The 23,134-nt window shown below is 41.5% G+C and overlaps 1 protein-coding gene across 4 annotated transcripts in view; it reads left to right on the forward strand.

Annotated features, from left to right (window-relative positions):
* The window catches only part of LOC139658373 (receptor-type tyrosine-protein phosphatase delta-like), a 100,556-nt gene extending 79,405 nt beyond the window's left edge, over positions 1 to 21,151 (forward strand). For all 4 annotated transcript variants that reach the window (XM_071536489.1, XM_071536490.1, XM_071536492.1 and 1 more), the window contains 11 exons: positions 1,084 to 1,207; positions 4,184 to 4,359; positions 6,409 to 6,528; positions 6,653 to 6,807; positions 12,787 to 13,072; positions 14,399 to 14,577; positions 14,898 to 15,024; positions 15,295 to 15,420; positions 16,380 to 16,534; positions 16,866 to 17,001; positions 17,770 to 21,151. In XM_071536489.1, coding sequence (XP_071392590.1) covers positions 1,084 to 1,207; positions 4,184 to 4,359; positions 6,409 to 6,528; positions 6,653 to 6,807; positions 12,787 to 13,072; positions 14,399 to 14,577; positions 14,898 to 15,024; positions 15,295 to 15,420; positions 16,380 to 16,534; positions 16,866 to 17,001; positions 17,770 to 17,838 — 1,653 coding nt within the window. In that variant the 3' untranslated portion in view covers positions 17,839 to 21,151. The remainder of the gene's footprint in view (positions 1 to 1,083; positions 1,208 to 4,183; positions 4,360 to 6,408; positions 6,529 to 6,652; positions 6,808 to 12,786; positions 13,073 to 14,398; positions 14,578 to 14,897; positions 15,025 to 15,294; positions 15,421 to 16,379; positions 16,535 to 16,865; positions 17,002 to 17,769) is intronic.
* Positions 21,152 to 23,134: the final 1,983 nt, after the last annotated feature.

The raw sequence follows: 23,134 nt of genomic DNA on the forward strand, positions 1-23,134 counted from the left end.
AAAACATAGCTTGAATTTAAGTCTGAAAATATTACTCAAAATTATTTCAAGAATATCCATATTTCTTGTAAAAAAAAATGTTGTACACCCACTGGTTATTACTGTATCCAAGCATAGAAATGTAGTCATACATAATTTCTTGATTTGTAATGAGAGGAATAACAAAGCATTTCAACTACATTCATGCAAAACCTTTTCCTCTGAAACGCTGATAGCTCAAGAGCTACTTTGCACTGTAATACGATAACCAACTTTTAAAGACGGCATTTCGTCAGAGAGGAGCATGCATGCCCTTAATTGGCTATGAAATAGCTTTGAAGCATAATTATTGTAAATAATATGTATTCATTCACTTCACTTGGTGGAAATAGTCTGCTTTAAATGGCTACTCTGTTATTTGACATGATTTGGCCTTGGGGGAAACTGTAGTTTCATGCTAGACAAACTCTTTCATGCTGGATGGCTAGACGCTGAGCAATATTTTAGCAATAATTTGGAACCTTTCTTTACTGCTCTCCAAATGTGAGGAGGCTCAAATGGTAGCACTGTATCAATATTATGATACAGCATGCATGACATGTTTATAAAATGGATGTGTCCCTTGGCCCCTCCACTCGCAGAAGTACAATCAGTGTACATACATGCAAAAATGTATTATGGGACAGAAAGAACACATTATCAGAGACTGATGGAATTATGCACCTGGGTGTCTAAAGTTAACAGAGCTTTTCACGTTTATAAACCGCCTGACCTGCAGCCATGGCCAAAATAGACCTGCAGCCGCTGGAAAAAAGTCTGAAATAGACGTGAAGGCAAACAGCCAAGTGTGGCCTTGAGTTTCAAGTACAGATTCTTGGAGAGCTGCATTTAAACATCAGCAAACTATAACAGATCCAAATTTTGCATTAAATTTAAGCTCAGTAGTGAAAGGCACCTTTCACTAAGCCTCCTGATACTGATCATGTATGAATAGCTCATAGGCAACTGCCATAGAATGAAATACAATTGTGGCAAGGAGCTATTACAAAATGTTCCGAAAGTGCAAAATATTGTAATAATGATGCATTTTCTTTTTCTTTTCAGTCCATTGATCCCGGACAGCAGTTCACATGGGAGCACTCCAACCTGGAAGTCAACAAACCAAAGAACAGATATGCCAACGTGATTGCGTACGACCACTCCAGGGTCCTGCTCTCTGCTATTGACGGTATGCCGCCCACCACCGTCAACACCCCCAAGCGCTGTATTGATTCTACAGAGAGCGAGGCATGCCATGTTTTCCAGTCCTCAGGAGCACAGCCGTACTGTACTTTTGAATTGTAATGTCAATGCCAAGCATGTCAGACTGCTTATTTGCTTTCCTTGTCAAACTGTAACATCTCGTTATGCCCCAGGTGCTTGCAAGGGAAAAGATGACTTCAGAAATAGTCAGTTTTCCCCTCAAAATGCTGAGAGGCAAAGATTAAACAATCATGCATAATAGTTGAGAGATACAGGAGAAAGTACACATACATACATATTAACTTTTAACTGCATCTCTCTCTTGATGTCCAATAATTCATCTGTAACTTAAGAATTTTGGATTGACATGTTCAAGTGTTACACTGTACATTGCGGCTCCTGAGGGATGCATAGCCATTTTGAACCAGCCAGTTCGTGCTGGCTCCTTTACCGGTTTATTGCATTACACACAAATGCACACACGCAGGCATTAATTAACCATTTCCATTGAGCTGCTCCCATGGAGGGCACAGGAAAATAAACAAACTATGGCTAGTAAATGGATGCTAATGTGACAAAAACAGACAGATAAAGACTTTGAGTCCCTTTGCAGTCTCCCTGAAACAGCACACAGCTGAGTGTTGATGGACCCCATTAGCCAAGCACATAAACAGATCTGCACGCCCACACTCGAGCCTTTGTACAGTAGGAAGTGAGCAGTTCTCAGCCAGAGGGACATGAGGGACTTCTTCTTTCCCGTCTAAAGCTTAAACAAAGCCTGTTGGCAAGCAATGCTTCTATTGTTTACTTTGATTGAGTTCTTTGAAAAAAAAAAAAAAGGGACTTGGGATTTGACATCAGAACTTGAAGACCGGCACTTTCAGAATTTATTGATGTGTGGATGGATCAGTAGAATCCCTGATGCTTGAGTAGATGTGCAGACTTTAATAATCATGACATCATTGAATTAGCTCCGCTTTTGGCAACTGACAAAGCACCTCTTGGTTGCCATACAAAAACATATGCTTCATAGGATTAAGCTGGTATCTAAAGTTAATTCCAAACTTTTTATCTATCCTTCATGTGGCCAAATTGTGTCAGTTTCTAATTTCAATTAGTACTATACACATTTCTTTCTGTTAACATGATCCCTCCAAATTCCCTCCTTATTTTCGGAACATTTTCAGAACATTAAAGAAAAAACACACTCAGTTTTCCGTTGTTCCATATTTAGTGTGGAAGCTGTCATGAGCCTATTTTTACTCAGTCAAGACCCTGTTGGAAACAGACAAACTTGAGTCATTGGGCTGCTGTGCCACAAAGAGGTCACTGCTCAGGAAAATCAAAACAAAATCCAATCTATTCAGTTTCCGGGCACATGGCTTTGTTTCCCTGCTTGGGTCAGGGGAGGGACTTTTAAATCAAGTGTTTCATTATTTTCCAGTTGTTGGAAAGATATGCTGCGTTCATAAATCCTTAAGGCAGTAAGGCAGACTATGTAGTGGCTGACAAAGAAAAAATGTGGTCATCTTCTTGCAAATGCAGACCACTGAAGTCCCCGAGATGTTTTGTCTTAAAACTGAAAAACCATTAAATCTCACACCCTGAAAGCATGCCCACTGACAAGAAAATTGCAATTCCTATGAACGATTCCTCTGCTTTGTGTGAGGAGGATTGAGTCCTGAATAACATTGTTGCAATGTTTATTTCTTAATAAGTATATTGACGGGGGAAAAGATGGTAGAATTTTATACAAATCCTGAGTGACAGAAAGTGTGCAGGCAAAACCATTTAGCAAATGTGCATTAAACAACTCGCCTCGTTCTCATTAAACCACAATAATGTCTCTTTTTTGCTTTTGCCTTTCAATTTGAAAAGCGACTGGGCTTAATTGTATTTATCCCTTGTCCATCATGGAAATGTACAGCCGCCTGGCTGCATGGACGCCTTCAGCAGCAAAAAGAAAAGGGCGGGGGACAGTTGAAAAAAAAATAATGTGGGTGGGTTTTGAATGTGTTCATATTCCATTTTCTTTTCTTTTTTCTGTTGAATAAGTTACCTGGGAGTTAAAGGGAGTCTGGGGGAGGGGGAGAGAGGAAGCCGTTGGAGTGAGGGGATTCTCTGAGACGTGGCGTCCATGCAGATGAGACTTATCTTGGTCGACCATGTGTGCACGGAGCCCCTAAACTGCCAGTCCTGAAGCATTGACTAGCTGTCAGCTCCGTCTCTTTCCCCCGGACTGGAAAAGGCTGCTGTGCCTTTCATTTAACATAAGCAAAGGGAAGGAGGAGCACGAAGTAGAGGGAGAAAATTGTTTTGCCATTTTTTTTTTTTTTGGTTGGTTTGTTTTTCTCCATGTGAGGTGATAGACTTTTATAGACCAAGCTATATCTATGACTTTAAGTCTGTTGTAGATAGGGGGAAAAAAAACAAAAACACAAATAAACTATGGATTTAAATGTATTGTTGATAGCAAATGCGAAGCCTTTTTGAATGGAACACCAGACCCAACTTTTTTTTACGTTTTCTGCCATTTTTGCACCTACAGAAAAAACAACAAACAAGTTCAAGAAAAGCAAGAAAGCTTCTGGCTAGCTTGGCTTCACCGACTATTCTAGACTGAGGAAAGACCTGAACCTGAACCAATCTGAACCCTATATGGGGCAGAATCTGACTTTACCTCATCTAATAACAGTGGGGTAGAATGGAAAACTACATTGATTTAAGTAGCAGCAAAAGACACTGCTTCAGTGCCACTTATTGGCTTTTCTACATGTGTTAAACAACCAAGGTTAATCATTTTATTGTAGATCTCTCTATCTCTCGCTCTCTCTCACCTTCTCAGTCTCTTTGTCCTCTGCAACACATCAGTGACTGTTGGAAAGCAAGCCTAGTTTTTTGTAATTTTTTTGTATACTGACTCAGCTCAACAAGTCACATCACACCTTGTCTCCTTTCCCAGGCATCCCCGGAAGTGACTATATCAATGCCAACTACATTGATGGCTACAGGAAGCAGAATGCCTACATTGCCACCCAGGGATCCCTGCCAGAGACATTTGGCGACTTCTGGAGGATGATCTGGGAGCAGAGGAGCGCCAACATCGTCATGATGACCAAACTGGAGGAGAGGTCCAGGGTAAGAGACAGCAGTGTGAATACAGTCATTTTATTGCGCTCAAGTTCCCTCAAGAGTTGCATTTATATTAAATCACAGGGTTAAACTCATGGGGTTAGACAAACTTTTTACCCTCAAAAATAGTTCAGTTAGGTAAATTTGTCTCAACGGCTGAACCTAGGACTGTAGTGTCCGGTCTACATCCTAAATCCCAACATGCATCACTGACATACAGTACATCATGACATACATCATGGAGATCTCAACTTCTATCAATGATCTTTTTTTACCGCATCTTCAATGACTTTCTAGTATTGTGAGCACAAAGACAAATCTAATAGTCCAAGCAAATTCTAACAAGATATAAATATTCACACAGTTTTGAGAAGTCTAAAATAAAGCCATTGAACCAGTGGCTTTATATGACATCCCCACTCTTCAGCCATAATTGAAACCTGCCTTTTAGATTCTTCCAGCTCTTTTCATCCACTTCAGCGACACAATTATTAGGTTTTATGTTCTTGTCCTCCTCATCTCTTCGGTTTGCAAGGACAGTGAGTGACCCTGTTTTATTTGTGTGTTGTGTGTTCCCACTGTGTCTCTTCAGATGCCCTATTATTTCTTCTCCAAGGCAAGCCATGTTGCATTCTGTTGCCCACAGACGTCATACACTCACTCCTTTCTTTACAACATTATTTTGTTGTTGTTGTTGTTCTCTGGATTAGTCACTCATAAGACACAAGACAGTACTCAACAGGCTTATTGACCAACTGTCTGTACTTGCCACTCCTTTAAGCTTGACACGGTCAGAAGGTACTTAATATCTGTCTGGCACATCTTACAATGTTTGATTGAGCACATGAAAGCATGGTCTCCATAGGCTGCTTACCTTCACAATTGTATGCCTTTTCTAAGAGCTTGTTACAGTCCGAAGAGGAATGCTGATTCAATTCAGACAATAGTTTTCACTCACTGTCCTTGCAAACCGAAGAGTAAGTAAACAAACTGCTTGGACTGTTTCGCAATATGCTAGGCTCTGTAAAGTGCATGATTCGATGATTAGCTTCAGTCTTTACTGTCAGGTGTGGGTTCCATAGAATAGATGCCGGGTGACATGAACGTAGCTCTTGGCTCTGTGGCTACACACAAAGACTCTCTGAGAAACAGAGAGTCCCCCCCCCCTCCCGCCAATACAATACAATTGTGTTGTTTGACATTTGGAGTACATAATGTGCTTTTGTTGCGACTAACAGCTCCTGTCTTACGTATTGATCATTCATATCATTCACTGGGAAGCACTCAAGCTGTCTTTATGTGTTTTGCATATCCAGAGCTTGACTACTGACTGCAAGTAAATGCTATTCCGAATCACTTCATCGCTCCTGGTGCCGATGTTATAACAGCTGCTCAGGAAATGAAATTATTGGATAGAAGACTTGTTGGATATTTGAGTATTCCAGACCGGTGTCCAGTTGCCGTACTGTTCGACAGTCGCAGAGCGTCACGCAACAGGATGCCGTTGATTAGCATGCTGACATTTGGAATGTGTTGAACATATTCCTGAAACCACATCGGCTCTCACGCAAACATCCAGCGCACGACAAATGGACGATACAAAGAAAAGCATCTGCATAGGAACCCGGTTGTTTCCTCCCCAGCATTAACAGTGCTTCCCTTTGGCAGCTAAACAATAATGCTGTAATGGAACAGTGTTTTATTGACCGTTCACTGGGCAACAAAGCTGTATAATCATAATAAACCTGAGCCTGTAATATGATTGGAAACTGTGGTTACGTTTGTAATTATAGAGCCTGTCAGAGCAATAAATAGCACTGTCTGCTCCATCCAAATATCTCAGGCCATTTCCTTGATTGTGAAATCACACCTAGTCAGCAGAAATGGGCAAATTGTGTTCATTTATTGTCCCAGTATTTGTACTTGCTTCACCAGAAATGTGTTAAATGTGCCAATAATACGCATCAGGACTAATTTTGTGTAACTAGAGGACAGAGAGTTTTCTTATCTCCCAATCCTGACCTTGGTCTAATATGATTTTTCTCTCCATTGCAGGTGAAATGTGACCAGTACTGGCCCACAAGAGGGACGGAGACGTACGGTCTCATCCAAGTGACACTGCTGGACACAGTAGAGCTGGCCACATACTGCGTCAGGACGTTTGCACTTTATAAAGTAAGAGGACTTTGGGTGCTGTTTTCCTAATTACTCAGACCTATCAAGTACTGTCCGATATCTGAAGTGTATGGTATGAGCGATGCATTTCCACTCACCAACCTTTCTCCATCTCCACATTCAGAATGGCTCCAGCGAGAAGAGAGAGGTGAGGCAGTTCCAGTTCACGGCCTGGCCGGACCACGGGGTGCCTGAGCACCCTACTCCGTTCCTAGCCTTCCTGAGGCGGGTGAAAGCCTGCAATCCTCCAGACGCAGGGCCCATGGTGGTACACTGCAGGTAGGCAACAAGAAGGTTTCTCACTCCATGAAGGTGCAGCTAACAACAACGTCCTGAGGCATCATTTGTTTCTCCCCATTTTATTTGTTTATTTATGAATATATGAATACATAAGACACAATACACTGTCAGTCATGGTTAGGGCACAGGACGGAGATCTGAGATAAATACATTTGTACAATGCTGATAGAGCTTTAGCGGGCAACTTTCAAAAAAAGAGGAAAAAACAGGCACAAATAGGAAGAAAAGGAGACTTAGGAAAACACTTGAGAATGCGGAGAAAAGAGGTGTGATGGAGGAGAGCATTTGATATCTCAAGCCGACTGCAGCCCACTGTAAGCCAAAGGGAATCATCCTACTAGCTTTCAAGGGCGGTACTTTCAATCGCAAGGTGTTTGCAACAACAGAGCACAAAGATTACCAGTGTCATTGCCCTCAGCAAACTTAAACATCTCCTCCCACACACTGACACACAAACGCACGCGGACCTGTCGTCTCCCTCGCTACAGCACTAACATGTCGCACATCAGCGGCCCACAAGTCCTTGGCTTATCCCTGGGGTTATTGCGTCTGAAACAAATAAAGCGCCAACTTCACTTTCCTCGGCGACATAAGCGGCCAGACTCCCAGCAGAGAGGCACAAAGATAGACGCTACACAGACTTCTGGCTCCTCTCAAGTCGGGAAGTCATCAGAGGCTCTGCACAGAGAAAGCCAGCGACAGAGAGGAAAAGAGACGCAGACAGTGAAAATGAAGAAACAGAGATAGCGAGTGTACTAGATACAAACTTGTGTCAGAAACTGACAAAAAAGGAAGGGGGATTACTGAAGAATTAGAATTACCACATGCTGAAGTTAATTAGAGCTAGTTGCCGAATCAGTTCAAATTGAAAATCCTGACTTTTTACGACGAAGCAGAATGCAGGAATTAATGTCACTCTGCAGATGGGAGTTTTTAATTCCTCTGGCTCCCTATCAGATGGAGCCACTGCCAAGCTTCAAATCCTTACAGAGGCACTCCCGCTCTCCACACTTCATGTTTGACCACCATTTTAAATAGAGCCAGCTTTTATACTTGTGTACCGAGAGCGAAATTGTTAGGAGTGTTTTGTGGCAAGAAAGGTTTTCATTATATATATTTTCTCTACAGCAAAGGAATTTGTTAAATAGCCAGCCCAGAAAATTTCCTCAATCTCTGTTTTGCTGAGACTGTTGTTTATGCACACACAAACAAGCCTAAATAAAAGCGAAAGGGAAAAAAAAGATTTTCGCCGCACATAATTAACTGCATGGTACAGTCTCTTGAGCGGTTGATTAATTAGTCAGTCAGGCTATTGTCGTCAGAAAACCGGGAGGTGCAGTGAACATAACGGCTTACCATGTAATTGTTGAAAGGATCTATGCAAAGGACATAACTGGCCAAATGAGCAATCAGGGGATTTGTTTGTATACCAGTGCGGTTGGTAGCTTTTGAGGTGCGAGCGTTAGAACTTGCATTTTTTTTTTTTTTTAAAGATACATACAGTAATGCCCGTTCTCTGCAATCCGCTCACACTCACTCAGAAACATGCTCACGTATCAACACTGTCATTATCTCTTGACAGACTTCAAGTGAGACACGCGGACTCGCACCCTCAGATGTACCCACACAATCATTTTATCTCTAATGCCCCCCGGAGTCAAGAGAGCAGAATTAAATTGGCGTTGTTGGACAAAAGTGGGCCCCGTCTCGAGTGCTATTGATCTAGCTGCTTTGTTGTCACACCACAAGACAGAGACCCCAATTTATAGATGTTCAGAGAGTGCACATTAAGAACAGGACACCAGAGGGGCGTCCACATGTGACACCTCTGTCTGAGATTATGCAATCACGACAGTGGTCCTGTTTGCATAATCTCTCTCCATTATTTGCGTTTCTGTCACACTCAGTGGAGGACTGTAACGATCCAGTAGATTATTACACAACATTGCATATGCACGCCTTACGTTTAAGACGTTTAAGAGAAATAGGCGTTTAACCATTTCTTACTCATGGAAATCATTTTTAGCTGCGACCAGCAGCTCTATAGCTCACTCTGTCGGTCGGTTGGTTGGTTGGTTGGTCCACAAAACTTTCCCCACGCGTGTATGCATGCGCGTACGTGGTCGCAGCTATTGCGAATTCGTGCTTGTTTTTAGAGCAGAAAGGACACAGACATTAGCTAGTGTGACATGGCCACCTCATGCTAATATCTAACCTCTACAGCCTTCATCATGAAGCACAGAAGGCTTTGTATTTCATGCAAAAAGTTCCCTATGGAACTTTTCTAGTACAAGTATAAGAGTACATTTTCCCCATCCTATCAAATGACTAACAAATATTTGCTTCAAAGACACAAGATTCATTATCATCCAGGGAGCAATCTTGCATTCACACAGTGCCAAAAAAATTAACAATGAACTTAAAACGGGGCAAAGGAATTCTCTCAGAACTAGATACGCATAAACATCCCATGCTTCGACAGACAGATCATTTTATGTTGCACATGCTTAAAGAACATTACCAAACATGGCTTCAGCGGGTGGCCACGTTTCTCGGAGCAGCGAGGAGGGACGTTAATAAAAAACGCATTCATGTGCTCTCACTGCAGAGCCAATGCTTTTCACAAGGTGAGGTCATCTTTTCACGGTGCGTCTCGTGAAAAGTCCGCCTCCCAGGAGAAGTGTACCGCGTTTCTTGCTTCCCCCAGTTCCATGCTGTTCTCACTAACCCACAGGTCAGGGACTGTTTTGTCCTTTTGGAAGCAGGGCTACCCAGGCGTTATGAGTGCACAGAGGAAGTGAAAAGGACATGATTGAATGTCATGGAGATCATTGGCCTCTCCCTGCGACTCAAAAGGGAAACTTTTGATAGCATGATCTCATAGCTTCAAAGGGGGTTGAACTGACACAAGTCAATAGTTTTTTTTGTTTGCTTTTTTTTTCTCTAAAAAAAACTGTGAAAAAGTTGTGCAAAAACCATGTGCTGATTTTTATTCTGATTCCCATTTAGTACAATTTGCGTCCTCAGTTTTATTTTGTTTTCTTTTTGCATTTAATCCTAAAGCCTTAATATGGTGATAATGAATTGAACTCTTTAAAATTTCAAACATGTTGGGCAAGACAGGGGGTTTGTAATGATGTGGGGGGTTGTAATATTTAGAGGAAGCCTGCAACCAGTCAGATTTTTGTTTATACTTTAACTGCTTCCTTGTACCTCATTTTTGCTATGATTCTTGAGTTTCAACTTCCAGTAGTACAATGTATTAGTGCGGTTTTACCAGCATGCTGTGTAATGGCAAGGGTACAAACAAAAATAAAGCAGAAAACATACAAATACAAATAGATCGACTATCATACCACTTCCACTTTTAGGAAAAGTCCATAGTCACAAGTTGAAAAGGATTATGTGATTATTTAAAAATTTATTGTATCCATATACTGGAAAGTATTCATACACTCAATAAAATGACTACAGACTTCATTAACATTTACTGCAATGACCCCGGTCAATTTTTACGTACACAGTTTGGAAGTTTTGCGAGAGTGTGTTTAATGGGCAATGTAGGGAAATGGTGACTTGACAGGTTAGCTGACAGAAAGAGATTTGGTAACAATACATATGTAATTGCTTTTACTGCTGCTCGGGCTTTATCTTCTCTGGGCCCATTGCAGCTGTATTTTACACTGCACTTCTCTCTCCCAAACCCCTATTCCCTAAACTCCGACAGAGCATGTTAGTCTGACACTTATGTCTGTCGACGTCCAAAGCAGCTGGCCTTGGCTCGCTGAAAAGCCAGTGTCAGGTCATTAGTGCAGTCAGTCCGCCAGCTCCCCTTCAACTGCCAAATGTACCCCCCCCCCCACCCCCAACCATCACCACAACCACCACTTGTCGATAAACACACACACGGCATATCCATATCTTGGGTTTAAGAGAAAATAGTGGTTAACCATTTCTTAGTCCTTTAGAAAACTGGCTAGACACCTAGACAACTTCGAGACGACTGGCAGCGCCACCTCCTGCATAACAACAACTCCCACCGTCCTCCTCTTTCTCCCCCTCCTCCCCCTCATCCACGTCTTCCTCCGCCTCCATCTCTCTAGCTCAGCGCTGTCACTCTGTCACTTACTCTCTCGCAGGTCATCACTCTCCCGCATTCAGGTCTGGACTGTAAAACGGTTTCGGATTGGAAACAGCTGGGGTTGAGGGAGAAATCTCTTCCAGTTTCTGCATTCCCCCCCCCCACCCACCCACACCCCACTCCCGAAGGGCTGAGGTGTTCTCAGACCTGGAAGTGATTCATTCTCCAAATATCCCTGAGACGATTTCACACATATTTTGCAGTCTGATTCTCTCTCTCTCTCTCTCTCTCTCTCTCTCACTCACATGCGCTCACACACACACACACACACACACATACATTTTGTAACTGCCCTAGAGCTGTGAAAAACAGTTTTGTAAAAAAGAGAGAATAATTCAGCAGACGTCAACCATTTTGAAAGTGATCATCAGATCATTTGTTAAAGCCAATGACTCCCGCACGTGTCTTTATTCCATTCGCAGCACACTTCCACTGCAACATGGCACATTAACCAGACTCGGCCCCCGGGGACTAACTTTACTCCCTCTTGAGTTTTCCTGCTCAACCCTTTTTTTTTTTTTTCCCCTTCTTCAGAACAAATGAAAAACAAATGCTCCATCAGAAGGAGGAGGCACAAGAGCGTGGCTCACACCTCGTAGGCATGTCAGCTTAATGGATTGAATAACCTATTTACTTTAGAGTGCCGAGTGCAAGGACTTGTCTTGTCAATGCTCTACTTTGAGAGAGGTGGGAGGAGAGTTAACGAACGGGATTTAACACTACCATGTCGCCCGACAGTAAATAAACTGTCGTCAGAAAGGCTCCTCCGTGCCGAGGCGTGCGATATTAAAACACGCATTGTGCCGGGGCGAGCGTTTTTAAATTGTCAGCAGTCTGCACATGGGCGGTACATTTATGTAGCATGTGTCTCAATCTGACCTGCAAGGATAGGTCAAAGAGAAACAGTGAAACATTTTCTCTCTTTGTCAGAGTGCTTTTTTTTCCACTTGTACATTTTTTACGCACTAATGTAAAAACGGGCCAAAGGGAATATTAATGAAGAGACCTGCTTTTCAGTGCCTCCTCTAAAGCCCTTATGCCATTTGGGTGCTAATCTAATGGCGTTAATTGAAGTCAGCTGCTGTTCTCAGAAGTTGCCCGGCACATTCATCGATGACCTCAAAAATCACACTCTTAAAATTGTGTATGTGTATCCGCGTTTGTGTGTGCATTTCTTGTAGTGGCACGTTTTGAAGCTAGGAGATAAGGGCTAAATGTTGCTGTTGCGCAAGTGATTAGCTCCGATGGGTCGGAGAGCGCAGGTGGGGTGCAGAGAGGAGAGGAGATTGGATTGCAGAGCCAGCAGTGAGCTCACTGCGGACCGCGACCGCCAAGCCCTCTCCTCCGCACAGTGCCACTTCAGATTTGATTACACTCAAAGCCAAATGGTCAGCCCCACAGTGGCTAACTTGGCAAAGAGGGTTTACCTCTTGGCCTCCTCCCCGGGAGTGAGGGAGCTTCTCAGGCCCTGCACATACTGAAAGAGGACAGCTCTCCTGCCACTGGACTGCCACTCACTCCTATCAATGGAGATTGAGTCCTGTTAGAGATCTATGGTTGACACAGACATAAAGGGCCAGGTTAGCAAAGGTTAGGATACAGGATGAAAGCTAAAACATGGGTGGAGATCCTCATGTTAGTGTCAGACTATTAGATTTGCGTTTTTGCAGATATGCAAGGGGTACTGAGAGCAAAATAGTCTATCCACAATATTTGTGAGTTGGATATCGGACATAATATAGGTCTTGCATCTGCAGCTACAACTCAGAATACCATCTAATAATATTTTTCCTTCTCCATCTTTGTTTTGACCACAGTGCTGGGGTGGGACGCACAGGTTGCTTCATCGTGATTGATGCCATGCTGGAACGTATCAAGCACGAGAAGACCGTAGACATCTACGGCCACGTGACGCTAATGCGCGCCCAGCGCAACTACATGGTGCAGACAGAGGACCAGTACGTCTTCATCCACGACGCGCTCCAGGAGGCGGTCAACTGCGGCACCACCGAAGTGCCCGCCAGGAACCTATACGCCTACATCCAGAAACTGACGCAGATAGAGGGTGGGGAGAACGTCACCGGCATGGAACTGGAGTTCAAGGTACAAACTGCTCAATGAAGCAAAACTATATTAGGGAAAATACTGTAGTTGTGGTCAAGGGTTACTCAATTGAATTTGAAATAGTGTTTAGCTCTAGTTTCTTGAGGGAAATGTAATTGACCACAAGCAATACCACACTCCCACATCATAATCTGAATATGATGTGAATATTTTGCAGCTGACCAATAGTCCTGCATCAATGATAGCGCAATAATGGGCAGCCAAAGAGACAACAAACAACTTACAGTTAAAATTCTGCACTCTTAATTTTGCAAATATTCTTTCTGAGTGGGCACAGTAGAAAAGATAAAGAAATATTAAAAGACATTCACTGCTTCTCAAGAAGCACTCCGTTCCAAATGAAATGAAACTCAGAGCTGTCAAGGGATGCATGGTGATTAAAAACAAAAAATACAGCAAATCAGAAAAAAAAAAAAAAAAACGGTCTTATGTCAAGTTACATCTACTGGCATGTGAAGCTTTACAGCAGCAATTTATCATATGTATCAAAATTTACAGGGAGAGTCACGTCCAGGCCCCAGTGTCATTGATTGGCCAATCTCAGTACCACTTCTGGACACATTTCCAGTTCCCATTAGGCCTGCGAGACTGCATGGGGCCTGTGGTTTCCTCCCTATTGCAGTTAGTTGACTTCCCTTTGTAACCCAACATGGGATAAATGCCCCCGTTCCCCCTTCCCCTAGCTCCCTTCCTTGGGAAAAACGAGTCTTAGTTTACAACAAAACGCCAAACAGGTTTTCCCCACGACCCGGACATTTGCCAGAGGGGCTTAAGCAATATACTCTGCATTTACAATAAGAGGCGCACCAGCCCCGTCCAGCCCTTTGCAGTCTGCACTGCTGCTGCATGCACGATATTGCCTTGCTTGTCACGCACCTACTCCCTTGCTCTGTGATGGATGCTGATTCCACTAAGAGATGATAAACAGGTTAGATTACACTGCACTCCTGTCCACTCTAGGCTCGTTTGGGCATCCATTTCGCCCTCTTTTCATCACAACATGCTATTTTTTTTCCACCTAACTATAGTACAGTATGAGCCATAAACAGTATAGATTCTGTCGCCTACGATGTACAGATTGTTTTGCAGGCAAACGCTCATAATCCTCTGGAGGACTTCCCCCACTTTCATAGCATGTGGTTATTAATAGTACTCACATCTTTATCTTGCACAATCCACCTGTAGTGTCACACATACCCAGGAACAAGGGAAATAAAGCAACACCAGAATGTCAGTGATCCTTGCCTCACAGCGATATGCTCAATGGTCTCTCTCTCTCTCTCTCTCTCTCTCTCTCTCCTGCAGCGTTTAGCCAACACTAAAGCCCATACATCACGATTCATCAGTGCCAATCTCCCCTGCAACAAGTTCAAGAACCGCCTTGTGAACATAATGCCATATGAGTCCACACGAGTGTGTCTTCAGCCTATTCGAGGAGTAGAGGGCTCTGACTACATCAATGCTAGTTTCATTGATGGATACAGGTAAGTGCTCAAGTAGTCTGACACCCATTGCTTGGGTGCACATGGGTACAAAACAGACTTACACAACCTCATCAGACTTTCAAATAGCTCACCATATTGTACAGACCCATATTCTAAAGATGAATTCAATACCAACTGAGCAGAGTCAGCAAATTTATACTAGATAACAGCTATTGCTATATTTTGGTCAGTCATCGCAAATGTGGCTGTTTCAACATCACCTTCATTTCCTCTTCAAACCACTCAGAGTGAAAGTTGAAATGCATTTCCATACTGATGGTATCACAACCTTTCATGTTATGATTGTTTCGTCCCCACAGGCAACAGAAAGCCTACATCGCCACACAGGGACCACTGGCAGAGACCACAGAGGACTTCTGGAGGATGCTCTGGGAGCACAACTCTACTATCGTAGTCATGCTCACCAAGCTCAGAGAAATGGGCAGGGTACGCTTAGGCTTATCTTCTTCACATTTGTTTTGCCGCATTAACCTCCTTTATCTGGGTTCTGAAGTGGAAAGGCACGTTAATAAACAGCCGTACATGAAATACAGAGTGCCGATCAGCAATGATCCTTCAAGTTTTCAAGCGGTAAACGCTAACGGTATGAATAGATGAAATCTTTCTGGGAATGAACACAATGAAGCTAGTGTATGAAGAGAATGTTGTGGCTCATTGTGGTATTTTTGCTTTGCACTCTTTTTTCACTCCCTGCAGGAAAAATGCCACCAGTACTGGCCAGCAGAGAGGTCGGCCAGATACCAGTACTTTGTGGTGGACCCCATGGCCGAGTATAACATGCCCCAGTATATCTTGAGAGAGTTCAAAGTGACTGATGCCAGGGTAAGCAGTAAGCACACAACACGCTTCTATTGCACAAAGTTGACACATTGAAATTTGACACTGCAAAAAACTTCTGTTCCATTGTTTACAGTTTGGACATTGGTCAAGTGGATAAATATGTCTTCCTTTTAAGTTGCGATTGAGTTACTGTTCATCCAGCTGATTATTTGAATCTTTGGCATCCCGCAGTGTACTTTCTCAACCGTTTGATTTTAATGGCTAAGAGAGCAGCTTTGAGTGACGGCGTTGAAAGCGCTGGTTGGCGAGCGCCCTCTGACCAGAGTTTGTGTTGTCAACCCAAAATGTTGGCATCAAATGTTTGTTATTACCAAACTACGGTCTTGGGTTTATTATAGGTATAAATATATATTTATTGGAATGACGACACGTGTCAGTGTGCAAAAACAAATGCGGCGCCGGCAGCACTGAGCTGCCAGAGTTTTTAATTCCATCAAAGGCTTACACAGATAAATGGTGCAGGCTTCCTCCTTTGTAGTGTATGTTACACTGGCTCCTCAATGGGATTGCTTTCCTTATCAAGGGGATACAATATCACTTAAGTAATGCGCACCCTCAAAGACGACTCTCCAAGCGCCCCGCCAAGTGTAGCACATCAAAGGAATTAGCATCTTTAGTGTTCATGTTTAATACATACAGGTGAAATGACAGGTATCTTTAGTAACAGACCCCTTTTTTGATGCTTTAAACTGGGACTCCATGCTCCCTGATTCTTTAAACACTCCTATCTTCAACTGGAAAACCCACAAACGCCTGTGCCATTATGGTGGAGATGGTCATGGAATGAACTGTCATGGGCTGGCTGTCTGTGAAACACTTCAGATTGGCTTCCTTGTTTCACTTCATCAGCTTCTCATTGCCATTTTTCCATATTTCCGTGCGATGTTCAGTTTGAGAGAGCAGGCTCTGTACATTCTTTCTCTCTTTTCCCCTTTTTCCAGGACGGACAGTCACGGACAGTAAGGCAGTTTCAGTTCACAGACTGGCCTGAGCAAGGAGTGCCAAAATCGGGAGAGGGCTTCATTGATTTCATCGGCCAAGTTCATAAAACGAAAGAGCAGTTTGGCCAAGATGGGCCTATCTCGGTCCACTGTAGGTAAGACCTTGGTTTGAAAGCAGAGTAACCCCCTTCATCTGACCCACAAGAGTCCACCAACCATCACGTGGAGTTTTGTATCAGATTCAACAGTATACAAGATATCTAACCTCTCCTTTGATTTCTGAATGTTTAACACATCCAGTTTCACATGCAAAAGAAACATGGATGCTACCAAGAGAAACACTGAACTAACATACCATAGCAACCTACGCTGCCATAGTGGTACATTATCTTGATTAAGAAGAAAATTGTATCTTTTTTGTATCTTATATTTAGTTTCTCTGGACTCAGAGTTGACCTTTTTGCCTCTTTGGTCTCTTCCCCACAGTGCGGGTGTTGGTAGAACCGGAGTTTTCATCACTCTCAGCATTGTCTTGGAACGAATGAGATACGAGGGCGTAGTAGACATCTTTCAGACGGTGAAAATGCTACGGACACAGAGACCAGCTATGGTGCAGACAGAGGTGAGGCGTTTTCATCCTTCCCTTTGCACTTTCCAACCACACTTACAAAAGAAAGCCTCATTTCTAGCACACTGTACTGAGATACTCATGCAGCTACTGTAAGTTTTGGGACACTGTAGCCTACACATGGTTTCAGTCACAGTGCTGCCAATTTGATAGCATAGTCATCCAATGAAAGGGCTGGTGTGAATCCAAGTATCCTCTTGAGCCAAACAGATTAACTGAAGCAAGCCTCTGTTGAAGTTCAGCTACTGTTGATTAATTCAGTAGCTGAACTAATCTGGAGCAGTGGTCTCTGTTCTCCACTGCAGTTCCGTCTCAATTTCACAACTACTGGACACTGTTTTCCCACCTCACCTACTCATATTATCTTTAAGCTTTTAAAACACTTTTTTGTTTTCTTCAAATCAATGTGTACAAGATATTCTACTTGGCACCTTTGAAAATATGTTTGGAAAAGTTGCTGAAAATTGTTTTAGGATCAATACAAAAGGTAAGTAACAGCTTTCAAGTGGCTCTTTGAAAATGCTGAAGGCAGCAATCTTCTGCTAGGCGCAGTGCACATGTAAGTTTTCTAAGCTATTTATCTAATTTGTGAGCAGAGGCAATTGCATAGCATAGCCAAAAGGAGAGAGGCTGGAAAAGGGAAACTGATGGCAATACTCATGGATAGTGAAAGCAAAATGGACAAAAAGTGATACAGAACAGTGGGTAATAAGGAAACTTATGAGGCAGTGTGAGCTAAAGTCTTGTCTTCTTTCTTTTCAGGATCAATACCAGTTCTGTTACAGAGCTGGCTTGGAGTACCTGGGAAGCTTTGATCACTATGCAACGTAAAAGACCCAGTATCGGAGGAGAAAAGCGGAGGGCCCTTTGGAAAGAAAACCCAGTGAGCCTCTCTTCTGAGCCATAAATTCCTGCTTGAGAAAGTACTTCTTAACTCCTAGCTAACAACTCATTTAAGTGTTGGATGTGCGACATGACATGTCAAAAAATGAAAAAGATGATTCCAGGAGGACCAAGTATTTCCCAATCCCAATAAAACCTCACCTTGACACAAAGGTGAGGGAATCCTGACTGTTGAAGCATCGTATGGGATTACTTTTTCTGTTGCTTCAAGGATTCATTTTGGGGCTCATAAAACTGAATGAAACCAATACAAAAAAGTAAATGATGAACAATAATGACATCGACAAATAATGCATCAACGATTACGAACCATAACGAGAGGCATTGGAGGCACACAGAATGGCTAAAAAAAAACTCGATGCACATTGTAAAGAAAAAAAAAATTCTGTTTCACAATCAAGTACACACAGACAACCCATCGAAAAAGAAGACAACAATGCTTGGTCCACAACGAAAGCAGGACAGACCTGAAGTAATAATGAATAAATACCCCTTTTCTTGTCACAATGTTCATCATCTAAATTTTGGGAGAGGGTAATGTTAAAATGACCTATGAAACAAATAAAAATTATTGATTTAGTTTTTTAGTACTTTATTATACAGCTGATGTGCTTTTTTTGAACTGTGTGAATTTCATTTTTTACACAAATTTATCGCTTGACAAAAGTGATAAACAAGTATTTACGTAATTGTTCACTTTTTTTCTCTTTTTTTTAAGCTGTAGAACTGTTCTGATGTATGCGCTATCTTGCAGAGAAAGTCTTTGCTATGAGTTTTTTTGTTGCTCATTTTTGTTGCACTTAGTGCACAGTCTGGAATTCACACTACCAAAATTTAACTTTGTTACAGGGTTTTTGTTTTTTTTTTCCTTTTGGTGTTTTTTTGTTTTGTTTTTGTCCATGATCACATACACGGATACTTAATTACTCCCATGAGATAAACTGGGGCTTTGTGGAATCAACAGGGATGAGCAAAGTATGAAGTTGCTGCTACCGATTATCTTAGTTCTTCCATGTTAGAATGACGATAAGAAAGAATCTGATGAATTGGATAAGATATATTTATATATACATCTATGGTATAGATTGTCAAATATATGTGAATTATCTATTAAACAAAGTATACATATAACATTATAAATATATGGATAAAGTAAATAATTTATGGGTATATATGAGATATGGATTGTCTACGAAACCTTCCAAAATGAGATTTCTGTGCTATGGGGGAAACGGAAGAGATTTTTCACTGGAATGCACATCAGTAGGACAAAATCGTATTCTGATTCAGTGCATCTTTTCTTGTGCAATAAATATGTGTATTATAGATAGGGTTTTATGTGGATACGTTATTCAGTCATGACATTGTTGTTCCCCCGCAAGTGAGGTGTGGAAGTGGGAATGTCAGGTGTCAGTCAAAGCATCACCGGTGCATTTGCAAGCACTCGTACGGTCTGTAATTAGAAGCAGAGGGTCACACAGCCGCGCTCACCGCTCCATACAATAGGGCAAGGTACAAAGACGTCACTTTCTTGTGGTTCTTCAAAGCATTCAATGGTAATAACATGTTTTCATTTTGCATTTAGAGTGCCTTATATTTATGCCTGTTTTTATAATGTTTCATTTAACATATTAATGTATCCTTTAAGTAACCTAGGCATTTAGTGTACATGTAACTGTATAGTTTATTTACCTTTTAGTATTCATTTGTCACATAATGAGATTATATATGCAAATAAGAACATTTCAAAGCTCATAATTTTCATTTTCTGTGGCCTTATTGTGGCTGAGTGAATTAGAATCAAACAACTCATAATTCACTGACCTCTATAGAAAACAAACAGTCAATAAGACACAATGGTGTCAATTAGACACGATACATGTACGCCCCTTTGTCTTTTCCTGCCAATTTCAAATTTCCATACACAGAGCCATGGGTGACAAGACGCGTTTGCAGAATATTGAAATTTTGAAGAAAAGAGGTCGAAGCAGCACTCAGGCCATCAATGCATGTATCACGGCCCAATATGAAGTCAACAAACTTTTTGCTGACTGTTACTATGGTCAAGTTTTTCAACAAAAAGTAGAGCATATTCTATGTTTAGAATGGGTCATCATATTAAAAAATAAACATGGATTTGGGCAAACAGAATGCTCCGAGCACAGGTCGTTATCGCTGAAGGGTTTCTTCTTCATGCCTTAGGTTTGAAAGTGCTGACTCAATATGTGTCACGACATAGAGTGCACATATAGACAAATACAAACAACAAGAGGATATTGGTTCCGTTATCCTGACAATCCTAAATAGTGTGTCATGTCCTTTTTTTGACATTACAGTTAGTGATTGAGGGTTTAGTTCAATTATGCATCAGGCTTTACTTTGAACCGCATCTTTAACTTCTCCTTACCCTCTTTGATGGCTTTGTGGATGTGCATTCCAGGTGCTTTCTTTCCCTTGTTAACTCAAGCAGCTATGTCTTTTATTTTTGTCAACAGCTTAATCGATTACTTTTTTAGTCTTTTGTCATAACATTGAGATATAAAAGTGCTATTATTTAACCTCATGGTGGCTAACGCTACATTATGTACTTAGTTCAAGTCTCCGTACATCAACGTTATTTTCTCATCTCAATCTTTCCTTTTTTTTTTTTAGTTTTTCATATGCATGGTGAAACATTGCAGAATGGCCGACGCTGGCCTAGTAGGAAGATTTGCACTTTCTATATCTTTGTACTATGCACTGCCCTATTGATTCTAAACCCAATAATATATTACTTGAACCCATCTATAAAAATCTCCTTAAACGTTCACTTTGTGTGTATGTAAATAACACAAAAAAGGTATCAACTCTCGAAAAAGACAAAAAAAAAAGTTTGTGGCGAAAAAGAGCATCCATTCTGATGCCATGGTTACTCCAGCAGACAACTTCAGAGAAATCTGTCCCCCAACCATCTGTTCTCGTGGCTTCGCCATTCAAGCTTGGAGTGTCATTAACAGAAATAAACGTTGTGTTCTCTGCTCTCTCTATCTATCTCTCGTCTGGATGCATAGACTGAAAATTAAATAATGAAATTGTAAAAAAAATGGCTTGTTAAAAAGAAATCATACAATTACCTCTGATTAGTTGTAAGCGTAAACTGTTTTTTTTTTCTGAATGAAAGGAGTGCTTTTTATTTTCTTACTTAGGTTACATTGGTGGCGAAAGAAGTCTGTATGAAAATCAGTTCTTTGCTGACACAAGTTCCATTTGTTATAAATGAATTCTATTAAAAAATGTCAGTGTTATGCATCGCCGTCTCACTTGTTTCCCTCCATCTCACTCTGACTTGAAAAGACTGATGAAGCCATTTTACCCCCTGCTGGTCCTGGGCCAAAATATAATCCATAGTTCTCTTGTGAAAAGGAAAATTGAGTCTCACCACATTTGAATAGATTTCCATTGCTCTGTTACCGCTGTCAATGACGTCAGCTGCAAAAAGAAAAACATAGAGGTTTGAATGAATCACCAGGAGGACCTTTGACAGATGAAGTGCAATGTTTTAAAACATTGCTCATGCTTTTATAGATTGTGTTGGCAATGGTGTGGTGTCTTAGAATTAAGACCACAACTCCCATTATACTAAATCCCATTGAACTACTTTTCCACTGTAAAATGTCACCGCTTTGTTTTTTTCCCCCTTCTTCGTCTATTCAATTGTTGACTCAACAACAAAGAAATGAGACCACTTAAACCAAAGATCAGCATTAAAATGAGACTACATGAAATGGCCAACATTATATCTGAAAGATGAAAGTAATGGTGTGTATAGCAATTTGAGTTGCAAAGTATAGACTTGGTGCATTGCTTTGCATACAAACTAGTAGCAGATCCATCCTCAGTCAGACTAGACTGTAGCTGTAGGGGAGCGGTGTGTTGTTCTGCCTGGTTTATGCGGCGCTTCCCAAACGTGCTTCAGGAGTTAAAAAGATTTCACGGTAAATGCCACATGGTAAGCATTAGCTGAATGCAGCACATAGAGGCCAAAGTTTGTTTTTGTATGATTTTGTATCAATGTTTTTTTTCTGTCATCTTCACAATAATTGATTTTGTTCGAAATGATAATGATAGTTGGTTACTTAGAATTCCAAAATACATATGCAGTATGATGAATAATGATATTGATGTTGAAATACTTAGGTACAAGTAACAACTTTAAAGCTGTACTTGAATGAACGTCCCAGCAGCTCACTATTATAGAACACCGCTGTTCCCTGTTACAGCGTTTCTGGTGTCTAGACTGTACCCAAATGCAACTTGACGCTCTTAACTGTCTCTCCCAGAGGGCCGGAGCTAATTAGGTAAATTGTGAAATTTATGTGTAGCTTGGTTGTTAAGTTTGCATGTATCATCATGCTATTATAAAACTATGTTTTTCATGTAATGCGGATATTCATTATCAGACGCCATTTGGGCAAAATATGATGCACTGGCTGGCAGCAATACAAGACGCAAAATGTCCACGCAAATGTCTTCTGGAGGCGGATATTTCCTGGAAGCTGACAAACTAGCTTTAAATTCATAAACATCTGAAACGCAATCTTTGTACTTCGAGCAACAGTTGCATCTCTTTGCAGGACACATTGGACACACTGTTACAGGGCAATTCATTATCAGAATGCTTCCCTCACAGGCATGTAGCTGTAGCAACTGTATAACTGTGAGCGTACCTGGAAATATCTAGAATGTAATCTTTACACATTTCACAAAAATACCTGCAAATTTCCTGCTGGTTACTATAATGATCCTGTATTGTTGTACACCTAGGACTGGGCAGTGAATCACACAGGCACTAGTGACTACCAAAACATTACTGGCTACATTTGGTGCCAAAGTTCACTTCTTCTGCTAAAGTGACTGCTGATTGGCTCGCTAGGTAACTACTCACCACAGGCAGGGAAAAAAAAAAAAATTGTCCAGGCCTCAGTTTGCTTGAAGTAAGTACACAATGTCGCAAAAGGTCTGGCTTTTTACAAAAATTGACAGCGACAGTGCAGGGTGCAATATTTGTGACAAGAAAATAACTGACATGTCTGGCAACACCTCAAACCTAATGAAGCACAATCTAGTTCACAACGTTAACCTGAGGCAACAGCAACGAAAAACTGATTTTTTTTCCAGACCATGCTGAACCGCATTTAACATAAATGCACAGAAAATGTACTCACACTTGATATTCTGGAAATAG

This window comes from Centroberyx affinis, unplaced genomic scaffold (genome assembly GCF_046629955.1).
Source record: "Centroberyx affinis isolate AG114_WGS23_722 - 3 ecotype Tasmania unplaced genomic scaffold, CSIRO-AGI_Caff_v1 ptg002880l_1, whole genome shotgun sequence".
NCBI lineage: Eukaryota > Metazoa > Chordata > Actinopteri > Beryciformes > Berycidae > Centroberyx > Centroberyx affinis.